Here is a 22,652-nt window from a genome sequence, read left to right as displayed (position 1 = left end):
AGACAACATTGCTTTATGGATTATAACCTCCATTTAAATAAATTATGTTAGGATTTTCTGTTAGGGAAAACTATCCAAAAACAGTAGAGCACCCAAAATACGCAAAAAACAAACAAAAAAACCAAACAAAAAAAAACAGGATACTTATAGTTGAGCATTCAGCTCACAGCAAGCAGAGTATGAAGTGCCATGTGGCTGTAAAGAATTTAGAGCTTAGGAGGCAAACATCCAGAGTTCAATCTTTAAGATTACAGAAGGTTTATTTACAAAAGCAATAACTTCATTTCTCAGTAATAAAGAACTGGGTCTGAGCTACACTAACTAACCCCATCTCTTTTAGGGTTCAAAAGAGATGGAAAAATCTCCAAGCACACATCTCTCCTGACGCACAACAGAGAGAGGTCTCAATACACATAGCACACACTAAGATGTGAAAGTAGAAAGTGAAAGACAAAAGGCATGCACCTGCAATGTATCCATTCTACATAAGCAATCAGAATGAGAGAAGAAAAACAGAGAGGAAAGAAGAAATAGAAACATTCCAACTGTTATTCAGGAGATGTGGGGGAGGGATTTCCTCATTGAGGACTGCAGACTTGGGCAACGTGGAGTTGAATTCCAACAGATCATAGAGTTGGTTCTTTCAAATATGATTTTGCTTCCTCCTGTTCAGGTCCCATTTACCATGAATATTGTGATTGTCCAGAAAAAGATGCTGAAGTTTGGAAGAAAAGTCTTTCCTGTCCATCTGAGGAAGCTCAAATTACTGAGGACTTTGCTGCATTTCCTAGCATTGATCTCCAGCAAATGTTTAAGGAGGTCCCACCAAGGTTTGGCCAAAGGATGGGAGCCATTGTCCATTATGCAATACTCAATAATCGCATTTATCGTCGAACCTTGGGGAAGTATACCGACTTCAAAATGTTTTCAGATGAAATGTTGCTGTCATTATCAAGGAAGGTATATTTCTACAGATATGTACTTATTCACAACCATGTTGACATGCATGTTTACAACAGATAGTTATTGAAAGGATCTGTTCTGTGTCTCCTTTCAGATATTAGACAAGCTGCATATTTGCAAGATCTCTCCTCTCCTCAAATGTTTTCAGTGTCTACTAAGTGATGGGATGCAAATTTTCAGTTTCAGGCAAATTTTTTGTCATAAGGAGAAAGTTTTATTTTATTGTGTGTCAAAAGCATTGCATAAATAAGTATAAAACTGATAAAAATAGGAGGAACACAAGCAATTAAATAATTTTTGTCCAAAAACGGGCAACAGCGACCACATTGTCTGTAGCTTTAAACAGTTTTGCAGCCTTTTATGCAGTGTAAATATTTCTAAAATTATTTTCTTTGTTCTGTTTGTTCAATGTAGCATAAACTAACATTAAAACAATGTTTGGGGGATAGTTTATTAAAAACAACAAAATTCAGAAACAGTATAACTTCTGTGGGTCTGCATTATTTATTATTATTATTATTGTTATGATTATTATTATTCATGTCAGGACCGACTTGAGAAACTGCAAGTCGCTTCTGGTGTGAGAGAATTGGCCGTCTGCAAGGACGTTGCCCAGGGGATGCCCGGATGTTTTTGATGTTTTACCATCCTTGTGGGAGGTTTCTCTCATGTCCCCGTATGGGGAGTTGAAGCTAACATAGGGAGTTCTTCCGCACTCTCCACGGATTCGAACTAGCAACCTTCAGGTCAGCAACCCAACCTTCAGGTCAGCAGTCCTGCCGGCACAAGGGTTTAACCCATTGCGCCACTAGGGGCTCCTACTATTATTATAATCATCCTCTTCATATGTATTTATACATATGGAGACTCAAAGTAGCTAACATTAAAAGACATATCAATGTGTGAATTAAAACACATATAAACATTAAAATAGATTCAAACATAGAAATATTAAAATACATAGTTAAAACCAATAAAACCATTAAACAAATATCAAAATTTTTACATATTAAGTAGATAGGTTGGAAGAAGTGACCTTTCTGTAAGAAAGCCAGATGACTTTTAATTCTATATTTTTATTGAGCATAAGCGCCTAACTGAGACTGTAAATATTAGACTAATGTAGCTTATAAAAGTTCATTGGTTTTTTCAGGTTCGTCTCCCAGATGTGGAATTTTATGTTAATGTTGCTGATTGGCCCATTGAACATCGGAAAGCAAATGACACTCCGGGCCCTGTCCCTATCCTTTCGTGGTGTGGGTCTGTGGATTCAGCTGACATTGTGCTTCCCACTTACGATGTCACCCACTCGACCCTTGAAACTCTGCGTGGCGTCACAAATGATCTCCTGTCTGTTCAAGGAAACACAGGTAAAGTGAGCTCTACTTCAGATGGAGGGGGAATAAGAGCTGAAACATTTCTAATTAATGGAGTCAGAGGTACAAAAAGGGCTACAGACTTCGGAAATATAACCTCTGTGGCACACGTACTGGGATTCCCCATCCTTTAGGGAACTCGGGACATTACTGTTGATCATACTGGTATAATGACTCCCATCCAAGGATTTATAGGAGCCATAAATAATTTCATGCCACTACACTATAATTCTGGAGTACAGGTTCAAGTCCCTACTCAGGTGTGAAAATATACTTGTGAGGAGAAAGGAGAAAACCATGAAAATGAACAAAATCTGTACCAGTATTTTAAAACTCTCAAATCAGGACAGTATCTAAAGAACAACACTCTGAAAATGGGAATTCCAGACATGAAACAATCAGGGCCAGCTGACACCTCCCAACAAAGGATTCCCCCAGGTAGGAAGCAGCCAGGCTTTGAAGCTATAAGGCTTTTCAATACTAATCAAGGTGATTAATTACAACAGTCACACTTGCTTCCAACAGACAAGAGTTCTTTCTCCCACCCTGGACCTTCCACAGATATATAAACCCCACTTGCCCAGTTTCCAACAGACCTCACAACCTCTGTGGATGCCTGCCACTGATGTAGGTGAAACATCAGGAGAGAATGCTTCTGGAACATGGCTATACAGCCCGGAAAGCTCACAGCAACCCAGTGATTATGGCCTTGAAAACCTTCGACAGCACACTGATGACTATTGGGAAGTCAATAATCTTAGCCTCAGAAAAGCCCTGGTATAGGGTCTCTATAAGTTGGACATTATTTGAAGGCACACAATAACCGTTAATCATTTTATCTCCATTTAGCCTCCTTCTCAAGGCCAGATTAGAAAGTTGAATGTAGAAAGTTGACTATATTCTGTTCACCACACTAGCCTCAAATTAGAAATGGTTAGATCTTCAAATCATTGTAGTCTTCAATCCATCAAAGACATGTGCATAGCAAGGGCACACTCGAGAATATTCTTGCTTCCTTTTGCTATCCCAGGCTTCAGGTTTTTCCATGTATATGACAGTGTAACTCTTTCAGTGCCCCAGTAACGGGCAGAGGAAGCTTTGGAGCAAAAATACTTTTATAACTATTTAAGAGGGTAAAGTCAAAGGATGCTTGTTGCTCCTCAGCTGTTCTCAATTTCAACCTGCCTAGGATCTTTAATCACATAATTCTTTCAATTTTATCTGTGAAACTGGAACCTCCCTTGCTTTCGTTTATTAAAAGGTGTCACTTTTTAAAGTTCAAGCATTAAATTTCAGGATTTCTGTGTTTTACCTACTCCTCTCTGTTGCATTGTCTATTAATTTTAGGACCTGTCTGGGAGAACAAAACTGAACAAGGTTTTTTCAGAGGTCGAGACAGCCGAGAAGAACGGCTTCTGCTTGTGAAACTCTCCAAAGAAAACCCAGAACTGCTGGATGCTGGAATAACGGGTTACTTCTTCTTCAGAGAAAAGGAGAAAGAGCTGGGAAAAGTTCCACTGATGGGATTCTTTGATTTCTTTAAGGTATGCCACCTATCTTATAGCACCAAAATCAGGCAAGCCGAATTTCTTCCCACCCAACTTTCTTTAAGTTCTATGTGAAGACTGTTTCAAAGGTGCAAAAAATTCTGCCTGAAAAATATTTTTAATTTATACAGTAATTTAATGTGGAACTCATAGACATGGGTATTTTATTGTGTGCATATTGGGTTTTTGTTTAAATAAATGCATGCATGTATGGTTATTATTTCCAGAATTTGGAAACAATGCACAGCCAGAAAACATGAGGAAATACATAGGTTTACAGAAGAATATGCCTTGGAAATGCACAATGGGCACAGTCTATGCTCTGGTCCATAAGCAAATTAATTGCATTGTGGAAATAGGCTTCAAATTTAAGACCCTTAAAAGTAAGTTTCTTTAGATCTGACTAATCCAAGAAAAATAACGAACATGGAGAAAAGCAAAGAAACAGGAAAGTAAATCTATCAAAGAATGGGGGCATGTGGTTATACTTGAGATGTCAGACCAATTTCAGCAGCTAACCTCCCAGCTTGCCTATCAAACAAGTAAGCCACTTGTACTTTGTCAGCAACCCATAAAACATACTGCAGCTTATTGCATGATATGGCTCCTTAATATTTCAAAAGGCCCATAAAAGGTCAGTAGCCTCTGAGTTGTAGCTATATACCCAGAAGGGAAAGAACTCAGTAAGAAAACAAGACAGTAAAGTTGGTTCAAGCTACAAGAGCAAAGGAGAGCTGTGAATCTGAAAAATGGATTAAACATCAGAGTAGAAGATAGGTAATGCCAGGGAATTACACTCTATGAACCAAGTGAATACCGTGGCACTTTTAAAATAATGTATGATGTGCTGTTTTCCCATGCTGTAAGTAAAGAACAGGTCAGATTGCACTTTAGGATACTTACAGACTTCAACAACAAAACAAAAGAGTTTTAGACTGACTCAGGAATAAAGAGATCAAAAGCCCGACACTAAACAATTAATGTGGTGCCTGGCTTCTTGACTGGACTTAGTCATTACAAGGGCCATGCTTCCAAAAGATACTTGTGGAATTTTGCTGGAAAAAATATTGCCACAGGGGACCTGCTGATTCATTTTGCAAGGTGGATGCTTCAAGATTAGACTGTGTCCCACCACTTTTTTATTGGTTCACTTAACATTATAAGCCTACTGAAATGGGTTGACATAAAAAGTGAAAGGCATTTGCTTGTACCTTTGCCTAAGCTTTGCACATTGCAGTCAACAGCTCCTTTAATTAAATTACAGTACAGGATACACAAGTCAATGAACTTCAACCAACAGTAAAGACATGTAGCTTAACTTATTAATATCAAGTTCCTCTTGTGTTTCCTGCCTTGCAGTCTTTCCAACAACAACAGCAATTAGGTGCAAGTGAAATCAACAAAATACTGCAATACAGATTACAGGCAGTCTCCAAGTTATAAACAAGATAGGTTTTGTAGGTTTGTTCTTCAATCGAATTTGCATATAAGTCGGAACAGGTACATTTTGTAAGCGTAACTCCAGCCTATATTAGCTTTGGATAGCATAGGGAAGTCTTAACACTCCTGTGTTGTTTGTTTTGCTGTCTGTGCCCCCGTTTAGAAGATTTTGCCTCATTTTCTATCCCTGTGATAATTGGATTTTACAAAATGTGGCTTTGTGTTGTCGAAGGCTTTCATGGCCAGGATCACAGGGTTGTTGTATGTTTTCCGGGCTGTATGGCCATATTCTAGAAGTATTCTCTCCTGATGTGGGCAAAACATCAGGAACGAATACTTCTAGAACATGGTCATACAGCCCGGAAAACATACAACAACCCCCAAATGTGGCTTGTTGCGGAAGCAAGGATTGGTGGGAAAGCTTCAGTGGAGACAACTTTTCCCTATGATAACTCTTTCAAGAGTGAATTTCCTTCCTAGGGGCAGATTTCTCTCACTTCCTATTGTCTCACCCCTGTTCTTAACTATGAGTCATTGTAAGTCAGATGTTTGTAACCCGGGAACTGGCTGTACATGGAAGCATAGCAATCCTATTTTAGCTTCTTAGGGCCCTTCCACATAGCCATATAACCCAGAATACCAAGGCAGAAAATCCCACAGTATCCGCTTTGAACTGGGTTATCTGAGTCCAACTGCCATATATCCCAGTTCAAAGCAGAAAATGTGGGGTTCTATTCAGCTGTGTGGAAGGGGCCTTAGTAATATTCAGTACTGTCAGTAGCATTTTATGTTCTCTGAGAGATTTTTCCTTATACTTCATCTTTCAAAGATATATTCATCTTATGTACCAGCAGTAGCATCTTTTGAGACTAACTGGTTTGTTGACCAAATGATTTGATGTAAAGGAGCCCTCGGTAGCGCAGCAGATTAATCCGCTGAGCTGCTGAACTTGCTGACCGAAAGGTCGGCGATTCGAATCTGGGGAGTGCAGTGAGCTCCCACTTTTAGCCCCGGCTTCTGCCAGCCTAGCAGTTTGAAAACATGCAAATGTGAGTAGCTCAATAGGTAATACTTTGGCAAGAAGGTAATGGCGCTCATGCAGTCATGCTGGCCACATGACATTGGAAGTGTCTATGGACAATGCCGGCTCTTCTGCTTAGAAATGGAAATGAATACCAACCTCCAAAGTCAGACTCAACTAGACTTAATGTCAGGGGAAAACTTTTACCCTTTGCCTTTATGATTTCATAGACATCAATCCACTTGTTCATATGCATTTTTGCTATATTTCTTCATTCATTTTCCCTTGCCCGTTTTATTTTTTTAATTCAAACTGTCATGGGCTGTACCCATGACTTTATGCACGAGAAGCATGAGCATACACTTCCTTCATATGCTGCAGCTTTTGATTTCTTCATTTGCTTGTATATTCTCATGTTTCTTCAGTGTGCATATAGAATTTAAAAAAAACAAACAAACCCTAAAGCACAAAATGAGCTCAAACGTGCTAAAGAGGCCAAAAACAATAAAAAGGGTTTAAGAACAAGGAAATGGTGGAGCTACTGCATGGAGAAGGTGGTGAAATGCCAACAGGGCACCGAAAAAAAGGAAGAATTACTCAATACCTTCTTTGTCAATTTTCTTCCAAAGGAAAACAGTGTTCAACCTGGGAAAATGGAGCAGATAATACAGTAGGAAAAATGTAGCACAGAATAGATAAAGAAGTAATAAAGGAATACTTGGCTACTCTAAATGAATTTAGATTTCTCGGGCCAAATGAACTATATTCAATGATATTTTAAAAGCTGGCAATTTCAGAACCATTGGTAATAATTGGAAAATTCTTACAGAACAGGAAAATCCCTGGAGACTTGAAAGAAGGGCAAATCTTGTTACCATTTTCAAAAATGCTACTGTTAGGTTTGTCATTGGTTGTTCAATGAACCCAGAATGCCTTATTTGCATGTTGGAGTTACCTATGAAGCAGTTCACATTCCAGTCACAGGCTGAAATAGAAAACAAGACTGAAATAACACATAGACTAGGAGTTAAGCATAACTGTTATTGTTAGAATTGTGACTTTATTCTTAGAAAAAAGGCATTTTGTTGAAAATGTTTTCCTTCTCCTTTCTTTTTCCACAGTACAAGTACCAAGTGAGTGTAGATGGCACTGTTGCAGCCTATAGATTCCCATACCTCTTATTGGGAGACAGTGTTGTGCTCAAGCAGTCTTCGCCATACTACGAGTACTTCTATAAGGAGCTTTCGCCATGGAGCCACTATATTCCCATTAAAAGAAATCTAGAAGACCTGCTGGAAAAAATAAAGTGGGTTAAGGTAATTGTGGGTTGTATGTCTTGGGTCCAGATTATTTGAAGGGCTGTATGAAGCTATCATAATACTGTGATCATTGAAGAGGGCCTTCTCTATGTCCCAGCATCTTTTTAAGCTTGTTTGATGGAAACAAGGGAAAAGGCATTTTCAGTGGCTGCTCCCAAACTCAGGAACTCCCTTCCTAAAGAGACCAGGATGGCCCATTCCCTGCTTGCTTTTCGCAAAACGTCCCTTCCATCAGGCATTTAGAAAATGATGAGAGACAGGCTGCTGGGGATGATATGAGTAGCGTTTTTGGGTGGGTGTGGAATTTTAATGCATTTTAATATTTTAATGTTGAATTATTATAATAACAGAAATGGTTTAGTTTTAAAAAATATATATTTTAATGCATTCAAATTGTTCTAATTAGTGTTGTTTTATATTTATTGTTAGCTGCCTTGAGGGATGAAAATAAAGCAAATAAATGAATAAACAAAATAATTCCCGCCACTAAAGAAAAGTTACAACACAAATAAACTTAGCACAGAATATGAGCTTTCATTTTGTGGCAAGTGGAATACAAATATCTCATCCCACCCTCTTTATGAGAGAAGACAGGAAATGAACTGTGAAAAGCTCCATCTAATCACTGTTCCTAACATTGTTGTGATGTGATAGGATAGGTACCCAACACAATCATAATTTCATTCTCCTTGGTTTAAAAATCTCTTTATGTTACTCACACTCACTCCAGCTTATTATACACCCTGTGAATAGCTTTTTATTCACTGTTCAGTAGAAATTTCTGAGGCGCAATGTTTTGATTTTATGCAATTTTCTATTTCATTATATCTTTATCTCTTTGTGTCTCAGACTACACCGAAGCTTTGAGCATGGCTTTCAAGAACATGGTTATGTTGCAGTAATTCCCTAGTCCATTTATAAATATATTTTTATTAAGATACTTTTTAACATATAACTAAAATAGAAAGATATAGAAAAGAGAAGAAAAGATTAAGAAAAAGTAAAAATAGAAAGGTTTTAGGGATATATGGGTAGTATGAAACAAGGGAAGGAAAGGTTGAAGAAAGAATGAGTAAGGGAGAAAGGTTCAAAAAATTTCCAATCTTCTTCACTGTGGTATTTAAATTGTCCATTAAAACTTTATGTTGACTGCTTCTCCATTTCTCACTTTTGTCAATCGGACAATCTTTTTCTTTTATCAAATTTGTTCTATATTATTATTTTTCTTTGCTCTCGTAACATAAACTCTTTAAAAGGTAGCTAATCCTTTACTTTCTTAGGTCTTTCCCTGATTTTTTTGTATGTAATTATAAGTATATCCATATTCATAATTTCCATTATTTTTATTAGACATTTTCTGATGATGGTATTTCTTTTACTCTCCAGTTCTTTGTGTATACAATTCTGACCGCTGTCATCAAATAATTAAATAAGATTTCATTGTTAGTGTCCCAGGCTAGATCTGTTATTCCTAATAAAAAGTATTTGGGTTTTGATTGCATTTTAATATTAAGTATTTTCAGTGTTATATCTGGTATTTCTTTCCAGTAGCCTTTGCTTTTCTACAGGTCCAGCACATATGATAAAAAGTTCCATCTTGGGTTTCGCATTTCCATCATTTGTTGTGAATGTTTTTATAGTATTTTGCTAGTTTGCTTGGAGTTATGTACCATTGGTACATCATTTTATACCAATTTTTTTTAAGATCATAAGCATACGTATATTTCAGTTTATGATTCCAAATTCTCTCCCATTCTTCCATTTTTATTTGGCGTCCAATATTGGTTGCCCACTTCACCATACAATCTTTTACCTGTTCTTCTGTTGTTCATTCTAGCAATTTCTTGTATATTTTTGTAATTGTTTTCTTTTCTGTTGTCATCATTCTTTTCCATAAAGTTTCTTTCTCTGTAAATCCCGTTGTTTTATCTTTGTTATAATACTCTTTTAGTTGTCAGTACTGGAACCAAGATACATTATTGTATGTTTTCTTAATTTCTTCTTGTGTCTTTAGTATGTAAGTTCCGTTTTGTTTTTTAAATATCCTTTTATACGTGGGCCATTTTATCCAACCTATTTGTTTTCTCTGTCCAGCCTTTAAAGTTGAAATCCATAATGTGTAGTGTAGAATTTATATCTGTTTCTCCCAAATTTTTATTAGTGCAACTCTTATAAAGTGGTTTCCAATTTTTTTCTATTTTTCTTTTCTCATACGATAAGTATGAATGCCACCCAGTTCTCAAATCGAAACCCTCTAATGTTAATACTTTTTATTTATTTACTGTTGTCCAATCTTCTATCCAAACTAGGCTGCAGGCCTGGTGATATGTCAAGATCTGGCAGCGCAAAGCCACTTCTTTTCTTCTCGTCTATCAGATTTGTGAATTTGATCCTCAGTTTCTTTCCTTGCCAAATGAATTTAGATATGTCTCTGTTCCATTATTTGAAAATGTGTATATTTCTAAGTATCTGCAGGGTCTGGAATAGGTAGAGCATTTCGGGAGAACATTCATTCCATAATCCATTTAAACTCCTTCTCCGTGTATGGAAACAAACAAGTGCCCTATCACTACAGTATGGTATGAGTGACATCCAAAATATAAAAGTGTCTCAAAGGTATTGTTTAAAATTAGGAGGGGTGGAAATAGCTTTATTTGTTTATTTATCATATTTATTTACTAGTTTTCAATAGTACCACTGGCCTTAAAATATTTTCTGTCTGAAACTTCTTATCTTTTCCACACTTGCCTGATTTTCCTTCACAATTTTGTATTACTAAATATTTATGAATTAAATCCTACGCTCTTCCATTGGGATTACAATTTCATTCAAATGCTTGTACATAGTCTACTGGTTGTTACTTATAGAAAATCAGCATTGCACTTGAATGGCAATTTATTTGAATATTAAATTTATTTAGCCATCAATTAGTGGGGAAAATGTGATACAATTGTGACATTGGTTTAGGAACAAAGATTAAAAGACTAAAAAGATATGTGCGTTTTGTTAAATATTGTCATTTTGAAAGTTTGTATCCAAATCAAAACCTTAAACATTGCCTTGGAATTAGTTAGTATAAACAGATCCACAAGAATGCTGTTCTGTAGCTTATAAAACATGTCCTTGTCTTAGCAAAAAGTATTTTCTTACGCCTCGTTGTACACAAATAGGTGGTAATTATATGGATGGAAGAAGACAATTACAGCTCTGTGTTCTGAGTAACTCCATCTGCGTGCGAGATGTCAAACCTGTTTGGCATTTAGCTGTGGCTTGGACAACAATCTAGCTCTCCCAAAGCTGTGAAATTCTCGTCCTTAATTATGCCAAACCTCAACTGACAGGCTCTGGAGTAGCTAATCATCATTGAAGCTTTATAAGGTTAAGAAAATAGGAGTTGGTGTTGTACAACTTATAGAGTTGTACAGTATAACTTCAGGGTATAGATGTAGCCTTTCTTCAGTTTCTGAAATCAGAGGGTCACCTTTCTTGAGCACAGTTACAGCAGAAAGAAACAGAATGAACTAGTACTTTTATTGGGTTGCTGTGAGTTTTCCGGGCAGCATGACCATGTTCCAGAAGCATTCTGTCCTGATGTTTTGCCCACATTTATGGGTGGCATCCTCAAAGGTTGTGAGATACATATAAGGGAGGTTTATATATATCTGTGGAAGGGCCAGGGTGGGAGAAATAACTCTTGTCTGATGGAGGTAAGTGTCAATGTTGCAATGAATCACCTTGATTAGCATTGAAAAGCCTTGCAGTTTCAAGGCCTGGTTGATTCCTGCCTGGGGTAATCCTTTGTTGGGAGGTGTTAGCTGGCCCTGATTGTTTCATGTTTGGAATTCCCCTGTTTACAGAGTGTTGTTCTTTATTCACTGTGCTGTTTTTAGAGTTTTTTTTAAAATACTGGTAGCCAGATTTTGTTCATTTTCATGGTTTCCCCCTTTCTGTTGAAATTGTTCACATGCTTGTGGATTTCAAGTGCTTCTCTGTATAATCTGACATGATAGTTGTTAGAGTGGTCCAGCATTTCTGTGTTCTGAAATAATATGCTGTGTCCAGGTTGGTTTATCAAGTTCTCTGCTGTGGCTGACTTCTCTGGTTGAGTTAGTCTTCAGTGTCTTTCATGTTCCTTATACTCATGCATGTGGACAATTTCAACAGAAAGGAGGAAACCATGAAAAGGAACAAAATCTGGCTACCAGTATTAAAAATAACTCTAAAATCAGGACAGTAAATAAAAAACAACACTCTGAAAACAGGGGAATTCCAGACACGAAACAATCAGGGCCAGCTAACACCTCCCAACAAAGGATTACCCCAGCCAGGAATCATCCAGGCCTTGAGACTGCAAGGCTTTTCAATGCTAATCAAGGTGATTAATTGCAACATTCACACCTGCCTCAAACAGACAAGAATTCTTTCTCCCACCCTGGACCTTCTACAGATATATAAAACTCCCTTGCCTAGTTTCCAACAGACCTCACAACCTCTATAGATGTGGGTGAAACGTCAAGAGAGAATTCTTCTGGAACATGTCCATACAGCCTGGAAAACTCAAAGCAACAAAGTGACTCCCGCCATGAAAGCCTTTGACAACACATAATACTTGCATTGTTCTATTATACATATGCTTGTGTGTATCTATCTGTCTATTTCTTCTTCTTAGGAAAATGATGAAGTGGTTAGAAAAATAGCTAAAGAGGGACAAATGACTACAAGAGAACTATTACAACCTCATCGGTTTTATTGCTACTATTTTAAAGTCTTCCAGGTGAGTCCAGATTTTATTAACTGTACATTGTACTCTTCCTCTTCTCCCTGGTCCTTGACTGCTGTAATGTTACAATGGGTTGAGATGTAGCAAACAACATAGCTTTCAGTGACATGAACATAATTTAGTGAGTCATGTCTTTGTAAACTCCCTTCTGTAGTTTCCTTCCCTTTTTCGTGCCAGAGGAGATTGGAGGCGTATAATTGTTTCAAAGATTAGTTTTCGAATCTGAGAACGTTGGACAGTGAAGAAAGATGACAGGAAGAAAATCAATGCATTTGAAATGTGAAGCTGAAGGAAATTCTACAGATACCAAGGAATGCTAAAAAGACCAATCAAAGGGTCTTAGAGCAAATCAAGCTTAAACTGTCACTGGAAGCCAAGATGGCTAAACTGAGGCTGTCATACTTTCGTGTGTGGCATCATGCGATGACGTGATGCATTAAAACAGATTATAATACCAGGTAAAGTGGAAGGCAATAGGAAAAGAGGGATATGGTAATACAAGTGGATTGACTCCCATCAAAGGAGCCATAGCTTGGAATCTGCAATATCCGTGTCGGGCTTTTCCCAATTTGATACTCATAATGTTTTGGGTCTTAGCACAGCAGGCTAACCACTGTGCTGCAGAAAATGCTGCTGATCAAAAGGTCAGCAGTTCAAGCCGGGTCGAGGTCGAGCACCGACCATTAGCCCCAGATCATCTGCCCACCGAGCAGGTCAAAAGCAGAAATGCAAGTAGATAAATAGGTACCGCTTTTAGCGGGGAGGTCATAAAGATACCCTTAAGGACATTGATCGGGAGGAAGCTCCTTAGCATGGAAGGTGGAGCAACAGCACTCCCCATAGCCAGAGTTGAGAACAGTCTTCAAGATGTCGGAAATAAGATGGGAAAAGCTGCCATTACCTCTGTCTGTGTTGTCTGTTCTTGTTAATTGTATAATTGGAATTGAATGTTTGCCTTGCATGTGTTTTGTAAGCCGCTCTGAGTTCCCTTCGGGGGTGAAAAGGATGGGGTATAAATACTGCAAATAAATATATAAATTGTAACAGTTAAAATATATATTTAAAATGCACAGCATACCAAAGTTTAAAAAGTCATTAAATTATCAAATTAAAATTAAAACCCAGTTAAAATAAATCACCATCTGCTATTGAGAGAAGCAGTTCCATTAGTGGAACAGCTTGATTCCATTCAACGTTTTTACAGTACAAAAAAAGTAATTTCTAAAGAGAGCATTGAGGGAGTGTGTTGATAGCCTCCTATTGCTTCAGTTCCTTTTTCAAAACTATTTGCATGTTTCAGGAATATGCTGAACGCCAAACTGGTAAACCTGAAATACGAGATGGAATGGAATTTGTTCCTCAACCCGATGATAAGACTTCATTATGCGACTGCCACAGGAAAAAGCTTTCCAAGGATGAACTATAAATGTGACAAAAGGGATCAAGGACGACAGTCTTTTATATGAGTGATAATCCAGGAATTTCAGTAGTATTTAAAGCTGAGAAAGCTGGCAGTGGGAAGAAAATAAGTGCAATGGATACTTAGAATAAGTTGAACAAATAAGTGAAGCTGAACTCTCAGGTAATTATGTAGAAGATTGCACCTAGGTGTATTTCCTCACAGTTCCTATGCAAAGTGCTATAGTGCCTGGCATGAAAAGCTTTCAGTCAGATTGTGTTCTCCTGAACCTCACTTCCATGTATTGTTAATGTAGCTGTGGGAGGTGGCAAGGAGACTTCACGTTTTATCTTGATCGTTTTCAAGAGTTCAGAGCTGTGCATATCTTCACAGGTAGATCAGTATTATTTTTCACACCAATGATTCCAAAACTTGTGTCTCCAGCTGTGATTGGATTTCAAGTATCATTATGGCAGACGGTTTAGAGACAAATGAGAATTTTAGTTCAACAGTATCTAGGACATTTTCAGTCTTGGAAACCTTTAGAAGAACCCTAACTCTGTCCCTGATCTTCCCATGGGACCTGTCTCTTAAGCACTGCAAACCTACAAAATTCTTCCTTCTTTCATCTCGTACTTCTGTTTCTTGGTGTTTTGTATTATGTAGTAGGTTTGGAAATGAAGAGATTCAAATCTCATTTTTAAAGCAGAGATACATTGAATTTCAGTAAGATCTTCATACTCTGACATTGACTTTTTAAAAAGGTTTTTTTTAAAAATGCTTCAAAGATTTTTTTGTGGAACCCTAGGGTTCCATGGAGCACAGTTTGGGAATTGCTGATTAGGGAGTCAGGATTGGGAATTGTTAATGTGTTTATTAGAGAATCAAACTAAATCCACAGCTGATTATCAGGACCAGCTAATCCAGTCAGCTTGCAGTTGAAATGAGATTCTAGTTGGGGCTTCTCATCTTACACCATTGTAACAATCAGCATTTTTTTAAATCCTAAGATTTGCACATAGAAGTTAGGCTGTTTGTGTGTGTGTGTGTCAGGAGTGACTTGAGAAACTGCGAGTTGCTTCTGGTGTGAGAGAATTGGCCGTCTGCAAGGACATTGCCCAGGGGACGCCTGGATGTTTTGATGTCTTACCATCCTTGTGGTAGGCTTCTCTCCTGTCCCTGCATGGAGAGCTGGAGCTGACAGAGGGAGCTCATCCGCGCTCTCCCCAGATTCAAACCGGCAACCTTCAGGTCAGCAACCCAACCTTCAAGTCAGCAGTCCTGCCGGCACAAGGGTTTAACCCATTGCGCCACCAGGGGCTCCATTAGGCTGTTACTTCACATTAGTTTAGTTGGTTGGAACACTTTTAAGAATTTCTTAACACTTTGAAAATTCTGAAAAAAGGAAATCATATAAAAAAAACAATTTTCCATTTAAAGATTAAGATACCTGTGATGCCTCATGGGCCTTGTAGTCCCGTTCCTAGTACTATTGTGGCAGACGAAGAGGAAAACATGGGATTTCCACCGGTTCAGCCAGAATCGGAGCCCCTGCACCTGGAGGATGTTTGCCCTCAAGAAGTCAGCCAAACAAGCCTTGGGCAGAATTCTCCCCCGTTTTCCCGAAAAGACAATTATAATAGAGATAGGGGAGCTAGGGAGGCTAATCGCCGGAGTCTCAGAATCGCAGCCAAACAATTAGCTGATTAGGTCTGCTTCCCTTGGGAAATTCTAAGGAGTCATGCATCTGGACGGAGTTGGGTTTCACTTCTCATTCTCCAGGGAAAGGGTTCTTCTGGCGGGAAACGAGACCCTATTTAGGTGTTTTGCCGCAAAGGAAATCTTGCGGAGTCAACTCATCAGCTTGAGGAGTGAGATCGTGTGTGGACTTAGTAATCCCAGTTCCTTGTTTCCCGGACCAAGTTCCAAGCCTGCCTTGTTTCACGTTTGACCGCGGACCTCGCCACGGACCTTGTTCTTGCTTCTTGTTTGCCTCGTATCAAGTCTTGTTTAGCCAAGAATCTAGTTTGTTTTCCAGCCTTGTTGTCAAGCTTCAATGGACTAAAAGACCTTGTCATCTCCCCACACTATTGCTTGGCAAAGTGTGTGTTTCGGTTAATGGATTATAACTTTGGACTCTAATATCACATATTGGACATTATTTTCCTGGACTATATTTGACCTTTCCTGAAAGGTCTACTTCTGAACTATATTCTTCACTTATTTTATTGACTTTATATATTCCTTTAATAAAGATATTAGATAGAATCTGGCCTCTGCGCATGGTTATTGGTGTTCTGTAGCTTGGGTCTTGACAATACCCATCCTCATTCAAGTACTAATACCAGCAAGCTATTTATTCTTGATCTCAGGTTCCATCTGAAGCACAGATTGCTCTCCTGCAATACAAAACTCATATAAAGCCACTGCAAGTCTCCTTCGGGAGAGATAAAGCATAGTATAAACAAACAAAATACAGTAGAGTCTCACTTATCCAACATAAACGGGCCGGCAGAATGTTGGATAAGTGAATATGTTGGATAATAAGGAGGGATTAAGGAAAATCCTATTAAACATCAAGTTAGGTTATGATTTTACAAATGAAGCACCAAAACATCATGTTAGACAACAAATTTGACAGAAAAAGTAGTTCAATACGCAGTAATGCTATGTAGTAATTACTGTATTTACGAATTTAGCACCAAAATATCATGATATATTAAAACATTGACTACAAAAATGCGTTGGATAATCCAGAACGTTGGATAAGTAAGACTCTACTGTAATAATAATAATATTCACAAGAGGTATATTTATGAATACTTTACAGTTCTCATCATTCAGATTCACAGAGCAATATATTTATTACATCCTCTGAAATGCCTCTACTACAGATTTGTCTTTTGTATCATATACATTTGTATAGCCATTCGCTCTTGTGTTCTGTGTCAGTTCCTTCTGCTGCACAAGAAATTACTATTCCTTTCATAGTGGGAGATAATAGTTCGGTATAGAACTACTGGCATGGTTCTTCTTAAAGATATAATGGCCCTTTGTTGTCTCCATATTTTTTTTATCCCATTATAATGTTACAACCCCTTGCAAACATGGAGAGATGGTACCTTATTGTCACCATGTTGCTGGCCACTCTGTAGGTATTTGGTGAAATTTGAGCAATTATTCCTGACCAACCAACATAGTGTGGATTCTTTAGAGCAGGAGTCTTAAATTTTTCCACTCATGACCCTTTAAAGCCTGAAAAAGCTTGGATATATAGGTATTTAAAATATGTATAAAATCAGACATTTACTGATGACAAATCAGCATTTGTGGGGCTTGATAAAAAGGCTGATTTTTCGATTTGTGAAGTACATCTGAAGCATTTTATGCAGAGCCCACTAAATACTGCAGAACAGATTCATGTAAATGTCTAATACAGCCATATGATGACATTAAGCAAACTTTTACTTTTGCCTAATTGTTCAGGACGCCAACATTTGGGGTCTGGACCCACAGTTTAAGAAGCAGTGCTATGCAGAACTTTCTTGCTTCCTATAGTGCTTGTTGCAGAGAAAATATGGTATACATTTATTTGGAGTCGTGCAGCATCAGAAATAGTTTTGCAGGCCAACCATGTGAAGTGATCTAATACAGTGTTTCTCAAACTCTGCTCCTCCAGCCATTTTACCAGTTGCTAGCAATTGTGGGAACTGAAGTCTGGCTTGGTTTAGCCAGTGGGAACTGCAGTTATATGGAATGAGGTAAAGGTTGGAAATGACTGTGGTCTAAAGCAGAGCTTTTATGCCATGCATCATTTCGCGGCACAGAAATTCAGTTTAATTACCAAATCAGTGGTTAAAGCAACCCCTTATAGGACACATACATAAACTGTAATAACTAAAATGTATGAGGAGAAAACATATCTCATGAAAACCTTTTCATTTATATATTTAAAAATACATAATTTGTAGGATAACATACATTTCCAAGATTTTTCTCATTTCTCATGTTCACATGGCACACCTACATACTGCAGCTGACACATTAACGTGTGACATTAACATGTCACAACACATTAGTAGCTGTGGATGTTTTAACAGGATGATGGGATGTAATCCAATTGCAGAAGATGAATGGGGGCAAAGAGAGAAAGGAGAAGTCTGCAAATGAGTGACATCCTTGATAAAATCATGCCCCGTGATACCACAGTGGGTATGGAAATAACTTGTTGTATTGTGAGAAAACAGAAAGTGATTGCAGTCAAAGCAATTGAAGTAATTGGAAAATACTAGCAATTCCAAGAATGACTACTGGTTTTGTTATGGTGGGTTATTAGGAAACACGCTAGGCCTTTCTCCGAAGACACCGTTTGGTTTTTGAACTACAGTATTTATACTGTTGGCATACATTCAAAGCATTCCAAGGCACTACATATCTTATTGGTACAGAAAAATTAGCCAAGGTGACACCTACAAAACAGAAATGTTTCTCTTAAACAGGCAAAAAAATATCATTTCCTGATCACATGGCGCCCCTTACTGTCTCAAACAGCATCATGCAGGTGAAAATGTCTGTATGATCTTACTGACCCCTTCAGCTTCATCTGAAGGGAGTGTGGCACATATGAATTTAATATTTAAAACATGTGAAGAGTAATATGTAAGAAGCCACTAAAAGTGAATCTGCTCATACATATGTATGTGCTCATATAAAAGTATTTCTGCTAATTTTAAAACCTTCCTGACAATACATTTTATATATGTTGTAAGGAGTTTTGTACAGAGAGAGGGAAGTATTTTGCGTTCTCCACCCTGCACAGAGGAGTGGTATAGTGCAGCAAGTACATCATGTGGCTCAGGTGAGTATGGAATTTGAGTCCAGGAATAAGCTATCTGCTCTGTATGTAGCTTATACCAGTATATAGTTATAACTCATACAACATACAAGGTCTTATATTTGGTTTTGAGGTAAGGAGAGCTCAAGGAAGTCTTCTGCCTGGACCTGTAAGCAGCTAATTTTTTAAAATTGCGCTTCATTGGTTATTAACCTTGGTGATATATGGCACCCAACTCCGTATTAGAAGTATGAAGAACGTTCACCTATTGCCCAATACAGTATCTGTTACCTCAAACGATTTTGTATGGTCCAAATATTTAGTATGTTTGTTCACTGTATAGATGCTAGGAAATTTTGCATTGGTTCATGTATATTTTTTTGTGTGTATAGATTTTTCTTGTTCTTTTTGATAAATATACAAATTTAAAAAATTTAAAAAGGAAAAAGCAACTATTTAGTATGTTTTGAAGACCATTCAGATTAATGAAACGTGTGCACTCTTTCAATGTTCTGGTAGACGGATGAAACCATAGTCTTATTGACTGTGTATAAATATCTCTGTCGACTTAAATATGTGTTGCATCTTGATTTTGAAACATGCATTTACTCAAGTCTTGCCTAACTGGATCTTTAAAGTAGGTCACTGCAAAACACCAGGATAGCTTTTGAAGTTGCTGTATGAGTCAAGTTTCCCCCCCTGGAAGGATTAAATAATACTGTTTAAATCTGTCCAAACCTGAACAGAGCCCTGTTACTCTATTGATTTTAGTAAAGTTAACTATTAGCGTACAGATACCAAATAATTTTATTTTCAGAAGATTTTGAAAAACTATTACTTAACCAAAAAAATTGCCTGTTTGCCGAACTAAAAACTGCATACACAGAATTTAGTTATTTGTCCCACTGATTTCATCTCAACAGTACAACCCTATTCATTTACATTAAGAAGTAAATCCTACCCTGTTCTCTAAGCTTGTTCCAAGGTAAGTGTGTATGGCTACAGCAGAAAAATTCATCAAACTATGTCTGACTTATCCTTTCTGTTTTCTTGATATAATGCAACCTTAGCTCAACTGACAGCAGAACCAGTAAAGATTCGGCTTCAATAAAACAGATTTTTAAAAATCGTTTGGATTATTTCAAACCATTGTGTCGTATTTGTTCATAGACTCTTTGTAACAAAATAGCATCATTGATACCAATAGTTTACATTCTTGATATATTTCTCATGTTCAGTCCATTTATGACTTGATTCAAAGGTCATTTAGACTATATAGCAGAGGAAGAATATTTGCAAGTCTGACCTTTTTCTGTTACTTGATTTATGGTTATATCTTCTTACTATACTGCCTGAACATTTTACAGTAGGCTATTCGAAATAAATGATCGAGGAAAGTATTTTTTCACTATTTAATGAGTTTCTTTCTTCCTAAGTACCATAAAAGGCATCACATAATATAAAAGAAAAGGCAGCAGAACCTGGCTTCTTCACTTAAAATCTGTACAAAGCTTGCGATTCAACAGTGCAAACCAGTTGATGGTTATATGGAACAGAAAACCCTTTAGCACTTTCCCCTATCAGACCAGGAACCTTTTCTATTATTTTCAAAATCATAGGGACATGGCAAGTAGCACAGCTGGAATAACATAAAAGGAGACTTTTCAAACTTGTGGGTTACCAGTGCCATTTTGAGTGCTGCGTTCAGTTTGATAAATTCACATCGGACAAGCCTGATTTAAGGTAAAGGTTTCCCCTGACGTTAAGTCCAGTCGTGTCCAACTCTGGGGGTTGGTGCTCATCTCCATTTCTAAGTCGAAGAGCTGGCGTTGTCCATAGACACCTCCAAGGTCATGTGGCTGGCATGACTGCATGGAGTGCTGTTACCTTCCTGCTGGAGCGGTACCTATTGATCTACTCACATTTGCACATTTTTGAAATGCTAGGCTGGACATTCCACAGATCTATAAACCCCACTTGCCTACTTTCCAACAGACTTCACAACCTCTGAGGATGCCTGCTGTAGATGTGGGCAAAATGTCAGGAGATAATGTTTCTGGAACATGGCCATACAGCTTGGAAAACTCACAGCAATCCATAACAGAAATGCCTTCTTGAGGCAAAATACTGTAACACCTATTGGCACAGCCATAAGGAATGCTGAGAGTTGCAGTTGCATAATATTTGGAAGGACATATATTTCCCATTCCTGATACAAACAATTCCACTAGTTGGCATGAGCACACACTTGGGTTTTCTAGAATGATACATTCCACATAAATTGCCAGATATTCCTGGCTGATATTGCAGAGTAATAGTCATTTGGGGTTTGGGTATAACTCTGCCAACTCTGAATCCAGACCTTTACCTTTTTGGAATGCTTCAGCCCACCTAACAATGCTGAGATTCAGACCCAAACTCTAATTTTCTCCAATGCTGTTGTGTGGTCTGATTTCTTTAGAACTGTTTGACTATTTTATTTTTATTGGGGAACATGCAACCTTACCAAGATTGTGTAGGGACGCAGTGATCTTTCATTGCCATTGGGGCCAGGCTTAGCTCAGAGGGCTAAACTGCTAAGCTGCAGAAAATCCTGTCAATTGAAAGGTCGGTAGTTCAAGCTCGAGTGAGGGTGAGCACCCGCCATCAGCCCCAGCTCTCTGCTCACCTAGCAGATCGAAAGCAGAAGTGAGTAGATAAATAGGTACTGCTTTAAAAGCGGGGAGATTATAAAAAAAGACACCCATAAGGGCTATACTTAATATAAGATTGAGCATCAAAGAAGTCTTCATATGCCAATAGTTTTTCTGCGTATTCAAGAGACGTTCCTGCAGTACAATCAGCCCTCTGTACCCACGATTTCTGCATCCACAGACAACCATCAATGGATTGAAAACCTATTAAAATATCTTTATATAAGGAACACAATTTTACTGCACCACTGTACATGATGGGACTTGAGCATCCACAGATTTTGTATTTATGGTGAGTCCTGTAAATCCTAGCAAATACCAAGAGGCCTCTGAACCTGCAATTTTTCTGCTTGTGATTTTTCATTAGCTAGAGAAAATAAGCAGCTCTGTTATCGCAATTTAATGTCATAGTTCAGAAACTTACCTTTTTTCAGATCTGGCTCCCTGTAATTGACTGGTTAGAAATATCCAGTGTGTTCCTGACCATATTTACACAGAGACAAGCATTCTTGTCTCTTATTTGCAAGCAAGTACATAATAACACCTTATTATTTAGTTTACATATTGACTGCAGAGAGAAATATATTTCCCATGCAGTACTGAAAACATAAATATAGTATTTGCATTGGATGACTTAAGGAACTTAAGGTTAAGCCCTTGTACCGGCTCGACTGTTGACCTGAAGGTTGGGTTGCTGACCTGAAGGTTGCCCGTTCCAATCTGCGAGATGGGGTGAGCTCCCATCTGTTAGCTCTAGCTTGCAGGGACATGAGAGAAGCCTCCTAGCAGGATGGTAACACATCCGGCCGTCCCCTAGGCAACGTCTCTGTAGACAGCCAATTCTCTCACACCAGAAGCGACTTGCAGTATGTTCTCAAGTCGCTTCTGACATGATAAAAAAATGGATGACTTAATTTATTATATCCCTGCAAAACAGCTCACAGAGGCCCCTTCTACACTGCCCTATATCCCAGGATCTGATCCCAGATTATCTTCTTTATGTCATGGTTTGCAAAGATACTATATGTGTGTTAACTGGAAAATCAAATTCATGAAGCCGATTAGCTAAGTTTGCAAGAATTTGGGGAACTGTTTGTAACTGTTGCTGTCCTGCTGCTGGAGAACCAGTTTGAATAGGTTTCTCTCTCTGTGTGTGTGTGCGAGTCTGCTGAATATTGGCTGGAAAGAAGATAGCTCTGTACTCAGAAAGGCCTGACTACTTCTGAGGCCTTGTTTGCTGCTGATCTTCACTGAAGCAGATTTATGGACTCAGAAAGGAC

General features: G+C 38.1%; 1 protein-coding gene across 2 annotated transcripts in view; it reads left to right on the top strand.

Annotated features, from left to right (window-relative positions):
- poglut3 (protein O-glucosyltransferase 3) overlaps positions 1-16,113 on the top strand; it is a 31,822-nt gene extending 15,709 nt beyond the window's left edge. The window contains exons 3-9 of one of the 2 annotated variants that reach the window (XR_010004068.1): positions 674-960; positions 2,117-2,333; positions 3,687-3,883; positions 7,469-7,663; positions 12,336-12,440; positions 13,747-14,028; positions 15,286-16,113. Coding sequence is in view for 1 of the 2 variants with exons in the window: in XM_008111896.3 (XP_008110103.2) it covers positions 674-960; positions 2,117-2,333; positions 3,687-3,883; positions 7,469-7,663; positions 12,336-12,440; positions 13,747-13,872 (1,127 nt within the window). In the remaining variant the exon portion in view is untranslated. Of the gene's footprint in view, positions 1-673; positions 961-2,116; positions 2,334-3,686; positions 3,884-7,468; positions 7,664-12,335; positions 12,441-13,746 lie in introns of both variants that reach the window. The other variant, XM_008111896.3, reaches the window with a different exon arrangement.
- The last annotated feature ends 6,539 nt before the right edge of the window (positions 16,114-22,652 follow it).

This window comes from Anolis carolinensis, chromosome 3, assembly GCF_035594765.1.
Source record: "Anolis carolinensis isolate JA03-04 chromosome 3, rAnoCar3.1.pri, whole genome shotgun sequence".
In the NCBI taxonomy this organism is placed as follows: Eukaryota; Metazoa; Chordata; class Lepidosauria; order Squamata; family Dactyloidae; genus Anolis; species Anolis carolinensis.
The sequence above is the reverse complement of the archived record's forward strand: the minus strand, read 5'-3'. Positions and strand labels throughout refer to the sequence as shown.